The sequence below is a fragment of the Bombus affinis genome, chromosome 8 (genome assembly GCF_024516045.1).
Source record: "Bombus affinis isolate iyBomAffi1 chromosome 8, iyBomAffi1.2, whole genome shotgun sequence".
In the NCBI taxonomy this organism is placed as follows: domain Eukaryota; kingdom Metazoa; phylum Arthropoda; class Insecta; order Hymenoptera; family Apidae; genus Bombus; species Bombus affinis.
In genome coordinates, this window is record NC_066351.1 from 4,248,480 (window position 1) to 4,266,362 (window position 17,883).

At 30.5% G+C, this 17,883-nt stretch overlaps 1 protein-coding gene across 2 annotated transcripts; it reads right to left on the minus strand.

Moving 5' to 3' along the window:
• Positions 1 to 248: 248 nt before the first annotated feature.
• On the minus strand, positions 249 to 14,181 carry LOC126919813 (mediator of RNA polymerase II transcription subunit 15). 2 transcript variants are annotated; one of them, XM_050729420.1, is made up of 8 exons: positions 13,778 to 14,181; positions 6,476 to 6,610; positions 4,198 to 4,310; positions 2,470 to 2,913; positions 2,063 to 2,308; positions 1,562 to 1,869; positions 1,207 to 1,387; positions 249 to 1,123 (listed from the first exon to the last, which is right to left on the minus strand). In XM_050729420.1, the coding sequence occupies exons 1-8, from the start codon at positions 13,815 to 13,817 to the stop codon at positions 860 to 862; spliced, it is 1,731 nt and encodes a 576-aa protein (XP_050585377.1). In that variant the 5' UTR covers positions 13,818 to 14,181; the 3' UTR covers positions 249 to 859. The 2 variants fall into 2 exon arrangements, with proteins under 2 accessions (XP_050585377.1, XP_050585378.1); XM_050729421.1 differs by lacking the exon at positions 6,476 to 6,610 and having other exon boundaries at positions 13,778 to 14,179.
• Positions 14,182 to 17,883: the final 3,702 nt, after the last annotated feature.

The window sequence follows — 17,883 nt, forward strand, 5'->3', positions numbered from 1 at the left end:
TGAATATATATTATTATTTATAATTATTCTATCTTTGTGAAAATCGGCTGATAGTATAAAAATTATTCGAGCTTTCTATTTAATATTTTGAAAATTTATTTTTCGAATTTTGAACGGCGATGAAAATTAAAATCGTCAACGAGAAATTATAGACTGACCGTGTAAATTACAATAACGTAATATTGGCATTTAATTTGTATTATTTTTCATAATTCTCATTTGCCACAATAAAGTTTATGCTTTCTACGTTTTCTTTATGTCTGTTTTATTTCAATCGATCTCTTAATATTTCTTATATCTTTTGATTACATATTTTTAACAAGAATTTCACGATATAGAATAGGGACAGCCACGTCAACAAGAATGAGATTATTATTAAACAAACCACATCAACGAAAATACCAACGTAGAACTATTTACAACATTACGATTAAAACAAATTATTTACTATGCCTATTACACTCCACTAATATAATAAATTATATATACACACACTTATCGTTTGGGATTGTGACGGTAGTGATTAACGAGAAAAATAGTTATACCGTGACACAAAAATATCCATTGTCTTATAAAATTCACCTTTCCACAAAGAAGTTCAGTTTAATCCATTAAGATCACACCTCAACAAAGAATCTAAATATTATACACTAATTTAAAATACTTAACATTCCACAAACTAATTAAGAAAGTAGCTCGATATTAAAATATATAAAGAAGCTAACTTTCATTATCCAAAGCTTAATGGATTAAAGGAACATAAATTGGCAATCGTGGAACGAATTAAACTCACAGGGGATGCCCAACTAGTAAACTAACTAAAAATAAAGATACAGTTCCTTTGTAACAAGATTTAGTGCTATTTTGAGCTTTCTGAATTTTCTTGAGCAGATGTTGTACTATTGTCATGGTTTTTGTACGCTGAGAAAAACGCTAGTGCTTTCATTAACTGATAACTCTTGCTAATTGGAATGTTGCTGTCATATAAACTTTTCGAAGTTTTGCAATCCACGTAGAACCACCAATTGCATTTGAGGATAGATTGATCGAATAAAGTTGATTCGGGACAGAGGAAACTCTTCATAATCAAGCCATCATCCGTTAATGCACAGACGTGAAATACCTAGAGTTGTTCATAGAATATTAATATTTTAAATCATAATATAGCATAAATTATTTTGAATATACGAGGAAGAAATATTTTACCATGCACCCAAGATCTTCGTCAGCATAAAGTCCTGGAAAATGTTTTTGGTCACCACAATAAAAGCTTGTGTCCGGAAGATCTACACGACTGGCAAAATTGTCATCGAAGTTCTTGTCATAACCCATTGGATAATATTCACGAGGAGCGTTCATTACTTTGGTGACACCAGGATTATATTTACTAAAAAGATTGATAATTGAAGAATAATTTAAAGAAGACTACGAACTTTTTTAATTCGTGATATTTAAAAACTACAAGATTCAAGATTTTGCAAGGTCTTAAGATATTCAAATAGATAATAAAAATGTATAAACTGAAATATATAATAGAAAATAACGACAGGTTTAATCGTACTTTTTATGCGGAGACATAGTTGTAGTCGTCGTCGTGCTTGTACTGGTTGGCCCTTGCTGTTTTTGTAGAAGTTGCTGTTGCCTGAGAAGAATAGCAGCTTCTAGAGCTTCTAAAGTAATATTGCTAGCTTCTGCCAGAGCTTTCAACGACGTTTCCATTCCTTGAATAGGCGCTAAAGATGGCAATGACGATGGCAACGATTGTCGTTTCTCGTTTTGTTGTTGTGACTGACTGGATTCAGCTGCTTGAAGGGAAAGTAAAGTCATCTCGTTGACTGAAGATGCAGCCTCATCTCCAGGTAAAGGAAGCTAAAAATTGAATTTAATATTTTTTATCACATCAGTCTTTCAAAACGAAATTACTTTATAACATTATTTAGGAGCTGGTGAGTATTATTAAATCTATATAAAGAGTGAAGCGTTAATTTTGTTTTAAAATAAATAATTTTTATCTAGGATTAAATGATTCTAATTTGTTATAATTAAAAACCAAAGTAATTACCTGATTGAAATCATCTTTCGACACCTCGTTATCAGAATCGTGCAAAATAGTAGGACTATTGCTAATTCGATCGGTCAACTGTGAAGATGACTGTGGCATCGAAATAAAAGGTGGTAACCCGTCACTCGAAGACGCTGATTTTAATGAAAGTCCTGGTTCTACGATGCTATCAGCTGGTGGAATTGCAGCAACAATGTTAGGTAATTTTCCTGGCATTGCAGCTGCAACTGCGAGCATCTGTGGTGTCTGTAGAATAAATATTACAACGTTATTAAATTGCAAATTCATTGGAAAAAAGACAGATATATTCTTATTTATGATAAAATGTTTAAACCCGTTACCTCATCTGGGTTAAAGGATAAAAATTGTTAAATGTAAAAAGAAAAAAAGTAATTAGTTGATATTACCTGATCTCTTTTTACTTGCATCGGTACCATTTGTTGGTGCCTTTTATGTTGCTGTGTCAGTATTTGTTGTTGCGCAGCAATCTGTTGCTGTTTCTGTTGCTGTTGAAGCTTCTGCAACTGTTGCTGTCTCATAGCTTCCTGTTGTTGTAACCTTTGTTGCTTTAGTACTTGCAATGCGAAAGCTTCTTGCTGCAATTTCAATTGTTGCTTCTGTTTTACTTCTTGTTGCATTAGTTGCTGTTGCCTCAATAAGTCCTGCTGTGTTGCTGATAAGGAAGGAGCTGGCACGGTTCGAAGGACTGTAGAATTCTGTTGTACGACCAATTTTTGACGTTCTGGTTGCTGAGCTATCGGCCGCGTTGCTCCAGCTGGTAAAGGTTTGAAGGGAGGCACCGCTTGTCGAGTGTTCTGAGTGTGTTGTCTAGTTTCATCTCGATTGGTAGCCTTCAATGAATTATTATCCATTAGCATTTAAGATTTTTAATGTTTAATCGTTTAATATATTTAAAAAATGTGTGTATACAGATACTTGTATTAAAAAATTTAAAATTCAAAATTTAGTAACTCAAAATTGCACGAATTAATTTATAAATATGTGATACATCTTTACTTAAATACATATATGTAAGATAGAGATCCCTGTAATTAATATTTTAGAAAATCCTATCTAATTTTATGAAATGAAAAATGAATATGTCATTTTACACAATTTATGTAATTTACAAAATGAAACTTTTTTTATATTTGAACCATCTTTTTCAGGATTCTGAATAGAAGAAATATACATTTCTCAAAGAAAAATAAGTCATGTACGTGTAAAAAGTCACTGATTTCACAATTTAAGTGGAATCATTAAGAGTCGGGCGAATATTAAGTTACACTTGCACTCCGATTAACCTCTCCTTTCATTAACTTTAACATACGTATAAAAGGAATTATTTAACCTTGTCCTACTTCATTTATCTTTTTCTTTCAGATTTTATAGGGGATTCAATGTACGCTCCATGTGTACTTCTATGAGAATGGGAACCTTGCATTACGCAGCGTGAAGAATTTTATACTCATTCATGCACTGATTATGATAAGGTCGATTGCGTATGCTTGAGTTCGATCGAGATTTCGCTGGTATAATAAGAAATACACCCATTTGACATCTCAGAATGCGATAAATATAGATAAAGAAGAGCACAAAACAGAAGTTTTCATAACAATTATAATGAACCTAAAAATGTAAAAACAACTTAAAGCATTTAATTTGAAGAGTGCCTTTAAGAAAGGAAAAAAGTCTTCAGAATTCCTTTCTCACAAAGATTCAGAAGACCTGAAACCTTTAATCCTCTTTAAATATTCAGACAAAAAAAGTTATTTACTCTCACGTATAAATCAGATGAAAAATCTACAGTTAGATGTAGTTTACGATTACGCAACAAAAACAATATAAGGCATCCTATTATGTAAATTCAACCGAAATGCATGCAACTAGCACTATCATAAATATCATAGCACTGCAGGAATCACGATGAAATGTATCCAGTTTTTATACTTGTTCCGATTCATCTTAAACTTTCCTTGAACTAGTTTAAACGAAGAATCGTGTCTGTACATCTATAATGTAACAGAAATCGATTCATTACAGAATCTTCAAAGTAATTACGATAACAATCTACATGAATACGTGTAGAAAAATAAATGTATACATCTTATTTCTAATGTTTCTGAAATTCTTACCAAATTAGTATGGGATGATGAACCAACTCTACTAGTCTGCACGCTTCTTCTTTTGGCAGCCTCCACATTGGACAAGGACTGACTGAATCCTAGCTCGTCACCCACAGAAAATCCTGAAGTTAACAATAATATTAATTATAATAGAACCAATTATTGGGTATAAAAAACACTTGTGTAAAGAAATAAATCATTATCTGGATTAAAGAATTATTGATATTATTCCAATTAATCGATTAACTTCATCGTTACATGAAATGCAAGAGGTCCCACCACTGAAAGGATCCACATTTGTCGATAATTAAGTCCTATATTGTCATGTTATTCTAAAGAATGCATTTAATTTTTACTCCTGATCAATTTAATAAACCGAAACTGTTCAATTCCGCCAATTTGTCGCTCGATTTTCATGAATTCTAATACATATTTACCTAATTAATACTTGGGAAACAATTTCTTATCAAACAAATTTTTGTTATTAAATTACTACTAAAGAAAAATTGTTATTCCTAATTGTAGAAGTGATAAGAACTGTCATTCTGAATGGATGAAAAATTAAATAATACCAAGAAAAGACAAGCTTTAGAAAGTTAAGCAACCACATGTTGCGCAAGATCCAACGTGGTTTTTTGCTTTGTTCTACAAATGTGCAAACAACCGTGCGCTCTTACGACGATTTCTTTGATCCCATGGTCCAGTCGGTTCAAATGAAAATTACGTTTTCATTGCAGGTGTCATCCTTTACAAGATATTGCTGACATCTGGGCCGAGTCAAGGCGATGAATAATGTAATATGTATTATAACTTTTTTCTCCAAGCAACTACTATGTACTCATATATACCAAAGCGTTAGAGAAGTAGGTTATGAGGAGACATTCTTCTTGTTCTGAAAGTCACTGGTCATTTCACGCACGTTCTGCTCGATTAACTATAATCTTGTGGTAATTCACTTTCTGCATCGTTTCGTGGCGAACGAAATAGACTTTTTTTCGATGGGACAATGCGAATAAGAATTATTTGATTGCACTGCACTTTTCAACATTTTTAAACATTTTTCTATAATTTTAGTAAATTTATTTATATTTTAATATTTATTTTATTCATAAGATTAAGTTAGAGATTACAAAAGAATGCTGAGATTAATCTTTATAAGAGTTAGTGTTCATAAAACTAAATTCTCAAAGTTCAGTGGGATTCCTTTACTGCGTTTAAATTGAGATTTACAGTTATGGATACAATGACACAAAACTGAGGATGCCATAAACTCTACAAAACCACTTACACTTATTCTCTCACAGAAAATGGGTCGCGTGATGTAAGTGTTATTACTTGCATAATGAATACAACACAGAATATCACATAAATCGTTCAATTTTTTTCCAATGGCGTGCTATTTCTATATATATTTCATAGAATCAGACCGCCGAATAGACAGTAATAGAAAGTGTATTATTAACAAATCACTTAAGAAAGTATAATAACATATTACACTGATCGATCACAGTAAAAAAAATCAAACAGTGGACATAAATGAAAGTGAAATAGTGAAATAGTCGTTAGAAGTATGTTATTCGCTGAAAAAGAATCATTAAACTATACTTTGCACTATTTCAAGCATTCGTCCTATGGTGAAGAAAGCAATGAAAAGCAAGAAAACGAAGCGACAAAATAGTAACACTTTCTCTTTTATACACGCTATTCCAGCGATATAATAATATATAAGGGAGCATGTTAAATACAGGGTGTTTCTAATTTTTCCGGACAAACTGCAGAGAAAAGAGGCTATAAGGGAATATAAGAAACAAATGTTATATAATGCTTTACTAAACACTTTATTAAGGTCCTAAAAAATATCGCAAATATTGAACTCAGAATAAAATGTTTATTAAGATAGTTATAAAATAATTCATTGTGAGAATTATTATAATATGATAATAATATTAGTGATTACTAAATATTAACAAACTCTCATTTTGAGATGTATGTAAAATACATTACTAGATTCATGTTTCAGTCCGCATCCAATATTTGCTTAGATTTGCACTCATAGATTATCCTCCTCCAGTTTATTCGGAAAAATTGTAATCGCCATGTGATATATTACATATTATTGTCTTGAAATTATAAGTAGTAATATACAGGGTATTTACAGTATATTTATAATTGATTAATTACAAAATAACAGTTGAGCAATTAAACTTTGTTTCAAGGAAGAGATCGCGCATGAGGATTCTTGGAAATTCTTTTATGAAAATTGTTTCGACCGCTTATTACGACTCACCCAGGCCGACGTAACCTTTGACACCTCCAAGATTTCGTACCCGAAAAATTCCGGACTTCCGAAAGGCACAGTTAAGCACGAAACCAAAGTCCGATTGAAACACGCACGTCCCTAGAGTCTCCCGCCACGTGCATCCTGCAACCAAACCGGAAGAGAAGAACACTATGGATCCCCGTTTCGACCTAACTGATCAGCTTCTGATTCCATCGTAATTAATTTCAACTAACTTATTTATTTTTATCATAATGTATACCTTAAACTGAGTTTCTTCTAGAAATGATAATAGCTGTATTATGCTACTTTGTCCTTTTTACGCTTTTTCATATTTTCTATTTTTGTTAAAACTTCAAACGATCTATATTTGTATAATATATCTTCCTCATTTATATCTACAGATCGAAGAAATCTGGAACATCTCGTATACAACACAAACATTTTGATAGAAAGAGCCGTAAATTAAATTCTAAAAAGAAATTTAAGCTGTGACTCATTTGCTTTTAGAAACGATAAGAGTTCTCAGAGAAAGTTTAACTTTTTAAACCGGATTTACAAAATAGATGTCTTTTCTTTCTTAAAATTTATACTTTTCTTCTTAGTCAGAGCTGCATCAGTTAACAGGGATATAATCCAGAACGATTTCGACTGACTAATCGCCAACGAGAAGATCGAAGCAGGATTCCATAAATGTCGATTCGGGGGCCGTTGATTGATAATTCCTAATCTGTGCTATTGATTCTCGTCCGTGAATGTTCAAACATCATAAATGACCATCTAGTCGGGTGTAATGAAAGTCTAATCGATCTTAGTCGTATTTCGAAGCGAATGAAATTGACACGATCATTTCTGTTCAGTCTCAGTTTTTGTGATGTCAGTGCTCTGTCATAGATGATTTTCATCAAACAATATGTTAGTAGAATTTCATAGTTTTGTAAAACGAAAAAAATCCAAGATGAGATTAAAATATTGTTATCAGAAGAATTAAGATAAAATAAGTTGCATTCGGTGTAAACTTTGTAGTTACTATACTATTATAATGTATAGATAAATAATTATAATTTTCTTTTATAGTTTCGTGAATGCAATTTTAGTAGGGTCAGTAACTAAATGTTACAAATTCTATCTACCGGACGTTACGTCTACACCACTTTGTAATGAAATCTGTAATTTTCTCCACCAAGATGATACAATCGCTGAGACTGATGACATTCCCTTAGAAAAGAAAGGAGATCTTCCTATATTTGCGGTTTTCTAGAGTTTTCTAAAAAAACGCATACAGACGTCTAAGAAAGTTCAAACACGGATCGTGTACATTTCGGAATATGCAAATTGTGGCCCTGTATAACCATTTAAAAATTCATAACATTTCTTTACTTTCTATAAATATTTCTATAAATATTATATTTCTTCCTTTATATTTAAGGAAAATCTTAGTTGAACGAATTCAAAATTATATTTAGGTAAAATAAAGGAAAATTAATTACAGTTTTTGGAATTTCTGTAAATTATAGTATAACTTTCCAAGGAATGTTCCGAAGTTTGTGAAAGGTACTTCCGGAACTTGTGTTCGAAGATTTGCCGGATCTTAGGCGTGCCATTGGGCCAAAGCCTACTGACCCACTTAACAAGTCGAGTCAACCTTTCGACCACGTCGACTGACCAGGTCGGTTCCTCATACTTCAAAATTAGTTTCGCATCTGAAGAGCCCGAATATTATCACTCTTTTGAAACAAAACGGAAAAAGTTGAGACACTGTGTAATAGTTTCATGAAGCAATTTTACGATCCGTGTGGTCACCATTTAATAACCGAGTTCCTCATTTCTTGAACTTCACTTTTAACCACTTCGATAAATTCCTGCCACATTTTAAGCAATTAATTATTATGAACTGAATGAATTCATACAATGACAAATTGTTTCATTGAAATAATTGTAGAGATTAAATGATAAAGAATGTAAGTGCCAAAAAAATTAAAAAGTATTTTTGTAGCAAAAAGGTAATTATTGCAAATAATAATTAGTAAAATAATTTGTTTGAATTAATTGTAATTTGTAAATATAAAAATTGACAGATATTTGTATATAGGAGATCTTTAGAATTTATATCCTTTACTATTTCAATACTTTAATTATAAAATTGTAACTTTCAGCTAATACAAATTTAGCTTCTCAATATTTGTGATTTTCATGAGCACATTATTTATTATCTTATGCCCTTCACGTATATCCTTCATACTTTATAATGTCTTTATTTGATATTCCACTAATGCAGAAACAACGTTGACGTATTTATATTCTACGTTCATACAATGTTTCACAATAACCGAAAAGATTAGCGATAAGAAAATTTGACATGGTCTAATGGAATGACGAAATTTGACGAATATATTTAATATTATATAAAAATGCAAATGACGACTCGTAACAGTCAACATATTAGAAAAGGTCATTTTAAATATTCATATAGTGAGATTGTGTGGCGAAATAAGCATTTTATAAAAATTATGTTACATGCAATAGTGAAATTTTGAAGAAGGAACAACAGCTCAAATCTGATCATTGAACGAATTATCTCATTAGAAAAACACAGATTCCCTTTAGAAACAATACTGTTATATTTTTATTATGCTATATTCGTTTGTTTTTTTCGATTTCTTTAAAATATTTAGTACTACGATAAAATCATATAGTATATTATAAAAAAATTTCTGTGTAGCATCTAAATTGATACAATATTCGAATAACATCAATTACTTAAAGTCAATATTATCAATTATACGAAAAGCGTTTAAATCTCATTAAAAACGTCTCGCAAAACCTACAAAAATAAGATAATCGTGCAGTAGAAACTTTGTTAACATGCCACTCGTGTCTTGTTTCTATTTACTGAATTAGACGTATCCTGATTTCTTCAAAATCTTATCTGCAATAATGAATTGCGTGCACGTCGATCAGTTTGTCAAAACGCCAAGTGCGAAATAAACAAGAAGATTACTAATATAGAAGTAACTTTCTTTAGTCGATAAATAAATAATTTTACCTACATCAATCAAAATATCTAACATAAATCCTGCCATTATAAAAATATAGTACAACTAGTGAAATAATTTACGGTTATAAATTTTGCATGATCACGACACTCATTTCGAATTGCGCAACTTCTTCAAACCTATGTATGTCTCCATAACTAATTTTGTAACAAATTTCACGTTAAAATTTCATTTTTGTTCAATTTGAAAAAAATTTTCATTTTGTTCTAAAGAAATGAATATTACTCGAAAATCTAGATCAATTCTAGATTCTAATTCCTATTAAGAACGAGGGCAATGGACTTTGAAAGGTAAAAATTTCAAGGATACTTTCACTGTTCATTTCAAGATCGACCATAGTCTTGTAACGATATAATTGTACAAAAGTGTTTTGTTATGAGTGTTGGTAAAATTCACTTTTCTTTGCCCAGCAGCATTCCTTGATTAACGTAAGAGGAGATAACGACACCCGTCGATGAGCAAACCCGCGCAACACTTTCCCGCGAACGCGGCCTTTACCTTTACCTTGAGAGCGGTAGTCATCCAAAGTCGTCTTTCGCTTTATAGTTTACCAATTTGTAAATCAATTTTCTTTTGTTATAAAATCTTAATAATATTCGCGTTCCGGCATAAAATGAAATTGTGAAATTTTAGAATTGAAAGTTACACAGAATTCAATTTTTCTTATTTCTACACCAAATTAATTTCTTTTCGCAATCATATACAGCATCCGAATGATTATTAACGAATGAGTAGATTAAGTGCGAATATTGAAACTATAAAACGTGCTATTTCTTCATTTTTGGACAGACATTTATAATTGTTGAAATCAGTTTCGTTTCTTTTGCTGAATATGTTAAAGTTTCTTAGGTGATAACAGGAATATGAAAATACATAAAGATAGGAAGATCGTTCAGTTGAGATGTTAAGACGATACCATATACAGTCAGAACTATGTAGAAAGTGACTACTAAAAAATAAAACGTTCACGTAGACCGTTGCTGACCTGATTCCCCAAATAATACAGACCTATTGAAAATTTAGTGAGAATATTATTGAAGTCAGATGACTATCGACCCACAGAATCCGTGTTTGAATCCGTTTTGAAAGTTGTGTCGCCATAAAACTGTTTCGAGTGGTCAATGATATGGTAAACGATATAAGTTTCAAAAGAAACGAGAAACGATTCTTTTAATGGGATATAAATTGCGAAATAAAATGGGAAAGTATTAATAATGGAATAATTTATCGTAACTTTAGGCCATCGCAAGACAAAGATATCGTCAGTATCAATTAGACAGTAACAGTAATAAGTATTTTTAGAGCTATCGTAAATATTCTTCTTTTTACCATTTATTTTTCTTTTAAATCTGTAAAAGTGGTAAACGTTAAAAACCCATAACCTTCAAACGATAAATAATTTAAATGTCAAATTAACAGAAATTAATTTTTTATTTCTATTATAAATTTTCACTTTTTGCATGCCTATCTTTTATCATTTTAACTCCTAAATTATACACGGATCACCATGGAATCTTTATTACGAATATTTTTTCTCTACTATAAATCTAACAATTTCGAGATGCAAATTTCTCATTCCTATTGTCCACACGTGTATAGTAATATGTACATAACCCACTGTAGTTTTATCATTCAACTAATTATCACTCTATCGTAATGTGAAAGTTATTTCGATAAATACACAGAGAAAGTTTCCTCGAGATCACCGCGATATGTTAGGCGCTGCGTTCGAATTGACATGATAATGACGAATACATTACACGCTGCCATAGAAAAACGTATCGTAACAGGAGTAAGAGTTTCCACGACCTATATGTCTCTATTATATCTTTGCATATTACACCGAGGATTGTCCGACTGGACGAAAATATGTAATTAACGTGCACGATGGTTCGATTTCAGTCCCCTTTCACGATCGTGTCTATAATTGTCGTGTTGCAATTGCTTACTTTCGTCGCAAGTTCGTTCTATTTCTCCTTCGTATCAATGTTTTCAGCAATAGAAACCAATGCTTATGCACTTTCTAGTTCGCGCCGATGCATACGATCGCTTTACTGTTACTTTTTCTGTTCAATGATTCCGTTCTCGTCAAGACGCGGCTATTCGATGCGCTGTTACACGTCATTTAATGCACCATTCCCTGGAACAGCCGACATTTTACGGGAAATACTCGGTATTTAGCAATACAAACACGGTGGGTGAGCAAATTCGAGCAACGAATATCCATGTTCAGCGAATGTGACGCTTTATAAGAACATAAATAGATATACAAAAAATATTGCTGATTAGATTGAATTTTTATGTAGATAAATTTTTTTATGAACATGATTAAAGAAATGAAATCTAAACAGAGATTTGTTTTATTCGTTATAAGTATATTTTATATGTTCTATATAATTTTATATATTGTATATGCATTCTACAGAATATATTCTACAGTCCGTTGATAATTACAAAGAAATTAATTTGGTTACAATAAAGAAAGATTGATTTTGATCCACTCATTTATGTAATTTTATTTGCTGTCATTTGTAAACAGGATCATTTTCTATCCGACGAACATATGTCATTTCGTAACGTATAATAATTATGTACAACTTAGAAATGTATAATTATGATACTTTATATAATTAACTTTTATTTCGTTGTTGCATAAAATGTGAAATGTAACGAGAGAAGGAACTCTCTAAAATTCAAAAAATTTTCACTTCTCAATATTTTAATTTCAAAAGAGACGGATAAAATGGTATATTATATGTTGCGAAAATAAAATTCGATTCTTTTATAATGAACCTTATTCGTAATACTTGTAACATTGTGGTGTAACGCAAAACACGCATTGGTCACGCTTAAATTATCGCGAAGAAAACCGTAAAATGAATGAAAATTGCTTCTCCTGGTTCACGGGGAATCATGATAGAGAGATAGTGCGGTTAAGAACGCAACGCTTCCCACACTTTTTGATAGCCAGAATCGTATTTACAGAAATCTCTGCGCTATATTTTATAAATGAGAAGAATACAGCGTTCACCCTGGAGAACGTTACTAGGTCGATTAGTAATTTGCGATGAAAAATGATTATTTAAAGATCCAGTAAGGTAGTCCACTAATAGTAAGATCGAGTGATAGAGAAACTTAAATAGTAGAATCGAATAAACAGTGCAGTCAGTCAAGATAGGTCGAGGTTCGATAGCACAGAATAAAAATGCTTTGATACAAAGCGTAAATAATGGAAAAAGGCCCAAAAACCTGCGAGTTACCCAGGAAGAATATTATTAGAATACCAGTTTCCAATCATTACATTCTACCTTCCTGTAAAATAGTCTAAAAAATAATATGTGTTAAATGAAATTAATTTTTCCATTATTAAATATCATCGTATTGGAAACTGGTTGTTAAATATTTAGATATAATCTTTGTGTAAGCCTCATATCATAAAGCATATTCGATTTGTAAGTCGGAATAAGATTCTGTTTGTGATAAGAAATTGTACAAGATATAATACATCTTATTAGACAGGAACTTTTAGATCGAGGCTTAAGCCTAACTCTTAGGTATTCGTGTGTCACAACGAGAACATAATTTTATAAATTTAAGAATACGTGTATAATATTTGCACATGAATACGTAAGTATGTTAGCTATATTCTCAAAAACGCAGTCTCTAGTTTGAATATGTATGTTTAAACGCGACCCTTTACTTTTATTCAATCCGTGAAAAAAAAAATGTTACGTCCACACTTTCACCCTCCTCTTAAATATTACATTTTGTGCTTCACTTTAAATGTTACGAAACATTGTACTAAATCATAAGTATTATAGAGAAAAAACATCATTCTCATTGAATGACATTAAAGATTCTAGAAGAATCTACTAAATTCTAATACCTATTCTAATACGGTCCAATGTATTTTATCTTTAGTTATACTCTACTTTAATGACTTAACTGTAGATGTTTCTATACAATATTTTATATGTTTATAATCATAGCTAAAGAAATAAAATCTATACATTATAGTAAATATTTCAGATATAATATATTATAGTCATAATTTATCACGAATAGAAATATTCTAGTAAACGCTTTTGGAAATTTTACTTTTGTATATTATGTATATTCTATATATTATTGCACTTTTAAATTTTCCGGAAATGCCTAAACACTCGCTGCTTATTAATGAAACACAATCAAAAAAGAAAATACACATATAAATCCTAGAAGCTGCGTTTGGCGATAAAAGACAAATTGTACGTACCGACGACTACGAAGAAGAACAAGGTCGTGGCGATTTTCATAGTTGTAGATCCAGTTTAATTATCGCGCAAAAATTGGCAAAGTCGACAATGATCGTCTGTAATAGTTTCCTGGAGACGTTCCCTTTTCCTCGAAGATTTATTCACGAATGAGACGTTTCGAAAATTACTGTCGTTCGCGATGATCGAAGTAGACAACGTCCGCGAAAACGACCTTAGGATCCGCAGGTGAACGTGATACTTCTCAATAGAGATAAAAAGGTACGACAAGTTACTCGTTCACGCGAACACTAATACTGCATGGATATGTTCTTCGAAGGCGAGCACGCGGGGCACTTTCAGACCCCATCTGGTTTCCAGGGACGGCTGAATCTTGGCTCCACTTTCAAGATCCCCTCTTTTCCTCTTCGAGTGTAAAAAACATTTTAATAGATCATGTTATATATGTAGTTAATATATATAGATATAATAATACTAAACTGATACTAAGCATGTTTGAAGTAGTGAGCTCAATGAATATTTTATAAATCACTTGATCTGTGAGATTTTCTATGTTCATTAAAATATTTGTGATTAAAACTGACTAAAGATCGATCGATCTTTGGTGAATAAATCGATCGAAACTGATCGAATGATTGAATTAAAAAAATATATTTTGCTACTTAATTTCTATGTATCGTAATTTCAAAAATTAGTATAACCTTTTTCTAAGAGAAACGATACATTGCTATTACATTTTAATTTTAATTTTGAACTTGAAACTGAAATTTAGGATATCTAAATACACGATTAAATTATTGTTTTTTTTATATAGAATTTTTTGAAAAAGACTAAGATCATAGAGGTGCTTCAAACTGTTTTCCAAGAAAGTGAGACGGTCCTGTTGAACCCCACCAAGTATCAATGAGAACGGTCTGTTCACGGCACAGGTTCGGTACGTGCACCTCGAAGCAGCTACGAGTAAAATCCTGTCGAAGTGTCGGTGACCCACTCGGACGAAACGATAACGGGATCGTCATGCATTCATTCAGAGCCGAGTAAATTGATCGACCGGTAAGGAGGATCGACTGGCTTTTTTCAAGTAGGTCTTCGAAAGACTCGACAAACGACACTATCTACATGACTGAGATCAGAAACTGGTTGAGATTCTTCTTTTTTCTCTTATTTTTTCGAAAGTGATTGTATCATCCCATAGAACAATAACATTAACGTAATATTGTAACATAATTACGATTTTACAAACATTTTTTATTTAAGGATTTTAATATATAGCAAAAAAGTAATTGTAGCTAGACGGCCATTAATTTATATTATTTTACATAGTTTTAAAATTTTTATGAATGTATTTGACATTTTTTTATTATACAAATAATACAATATGATAAAGTAGGATTCCATAAAACAAATTAAATATTTGAAAAATTCACTACAAAGATTTCTTCTATTCTTTTATAATAACTGTGTAATTGACTAACTGTTTACAGGTATCTACGATTGATGTCTACAAATCGAGTGTTCTGAGTGCGAATCAAGTGACGTAACAGTGCATTCCGTTGCACCGATTTTATAGTGAAATCGTGCCTTTTACTTCGCAGACGCACGTTAGGAAACTTAGAGTGCTGTTCTTGACTTTCTTAAATTGCAGATGTTGTTTCAATGTTGATATCTCAAATTAATAGAAATATATCAATACTGTAGAAAAACATATAGTTAAATCTAGGCACGTTCATTTAAACGAATGGTTACAGTTTAATGCAAGAATGTATTATTATACACTTGACCATGCGAATGTCAAGATTATAGATCAAGGTTTAACGATTGTATATATTGCTATACTTTTTTATTCTTTATTCTTTGTCTTTTCACACACTTCAAATTTTAATATAACTTTGCTAATAGTAATTTATTAATCTAAATAATTAAATATACAATATTATACACTTTTGTTAATAAATAGTAGTTCAATTTTTCTGCGTTTATCAGTTCAAATTCAAATATTGCGCGCGGTATTGATTCGATATATCGATTCTTGAGAATCACTTCCCGCCTCATCGTTTCAGTGTAGTTCTAGTTGCATGCGTGTGTGATAGAAACTTTTGTATGAATATTACTGTTACTATTGTCTACGTAGATTGTCATTTTTGTTAGTTATTTAAAAAAAATTAAATGGTGTAATATAAACTAAAATCACAAAAAGTTTAATTAAAAGAAATCTTCCAGTTTTTTTTCATAAATGTAGTGTTTTATAAAATTCTACAATGAAGGCCTTAGTTCATTTGTGCTATGTAAAAAAATATTAAGAAAAATATTTCTACTGAACAATTATGAAGATAAACTACATATTTCTTATTAAATTGAATAATTATAAATGAAGTTAATTTAACACAGCTTAATTCATATTTAAATATTCATATCCATATGAGAGAGTGTATATACTTGTTGTATCTTATATTTAATGTCTTGAAGAAAATAAAAAATTTTAACTTAAAAGTTTTTAGTGAGTTATTGTTCTAACATAGTCTTCGTTATTCTTACAATCAATGTATACAAATATTATTTTATCATAATTATTAGATACACTCAAATTTTGTTACATAAATCTAAACTGTAAAAAATGTTTTGATGTATCTGTTGGTATAAATTCTTATTACATATTATTTCTTGTTCTTTTACACCAAGTTTATTACTTTGTGCTAATATGTTTACCACAAATATTGTAACAGGCAATTCATGATTGAGAACAGTCATCTTTAAATATCATATTGTATGTTGATTTTCTTCCTAACTTTAAATCTGACTTCTTTTGAGCTATGATATGATATGATGATGATATGATCATCTTTATATATTTATTTCTATATTCTTCTTATATGTATATTAATGTTTCTGTTAATATCTGAAAAGGGATAAAAATGTGTGCTTATTTTCCATTTTTTACTACAATTTTTTTATATATGTATATATACATATAGATTCTTTAATTTCTTTGTAGTAAGCGTAAGCTTCTTAACTTTACCTTTGTTGTTTTCTTAGATATTATAAAATATGTTTTTCCTTGCACTCTATTGCTACAAATGACTACATTGAATCACTTGTATCTTCATATATGTATAACTTCCAAATCTTGTATCACATCATAATTGATGTTTAAATTTTTTTTTGTTTATCTTGTATGTTGTCATAAATTGCTTCTGCCTTAAACATAAAAATATATACTTGATTAATATTTGAAAACCAATGTGTATAGAATAAATATAAATTTCAAAACATCAAAGGAAAATTTGGCACTTCATAAAAAAAGAAGTTAGATATTTAATATAAATTATACAGAATTTGACTGTCAGATGAAGCTCAAGAACCTTACAGAGGTTAGGTATATTTGTCTAACCTTACTTACCTTGTTCTTTATTCTTGGTTAAATCATTATTATCATTTGTTCTTTTTTAAGTTATCAATAACTTAATAACCTATTAGTAGTAACATTTTGTAAACTTATAAACTCATAAAAAATTTACCTTTTGTCACGAATGTCATTAAACACCACTGTAAAGAGAAGCATGTATCATTACTAGGAAAAGACTGACGGTTTCAAGTCCAGCAACCCTTACAGAAATGTAAAAATAAATAAATACCATGTAATTCTGTGTTTAAGAGTAATGTTGAATAATTTAAAATACGAATTTAGTTATAAAAGTAATTCTTTTAAAATTGTTCAAAATAAAAATTCATTTTATGCAATTGTCAATTTTTTTTTTTTTTTTTTTTTCTAAAGGAGGAAAAAAAATGATATGAAAGATATTAATAGGAATTCGTTTCATAGAATCTAATTAAGATTTCAATGTTTATCAGAAGGATGATCAATTCACGATCTAATTATATTCTTGTTGGCCCTTTTCCAATGTGATGAAGTTTCAATATTTCGTCGCTCATTCTAATCAGATTTAGGAAAAGATCATGAGTTTCCGATATGAATACTTCTCTGAAAAAAGGTAGGAAATATATATTCTACTTAAATATTGATAATTCGAGTAGGTTGCATCAGATAACTAACCAAGTACTTTATAATATAACTCTAAAGAAATATTTAAAACATAGTATTTATATTTGA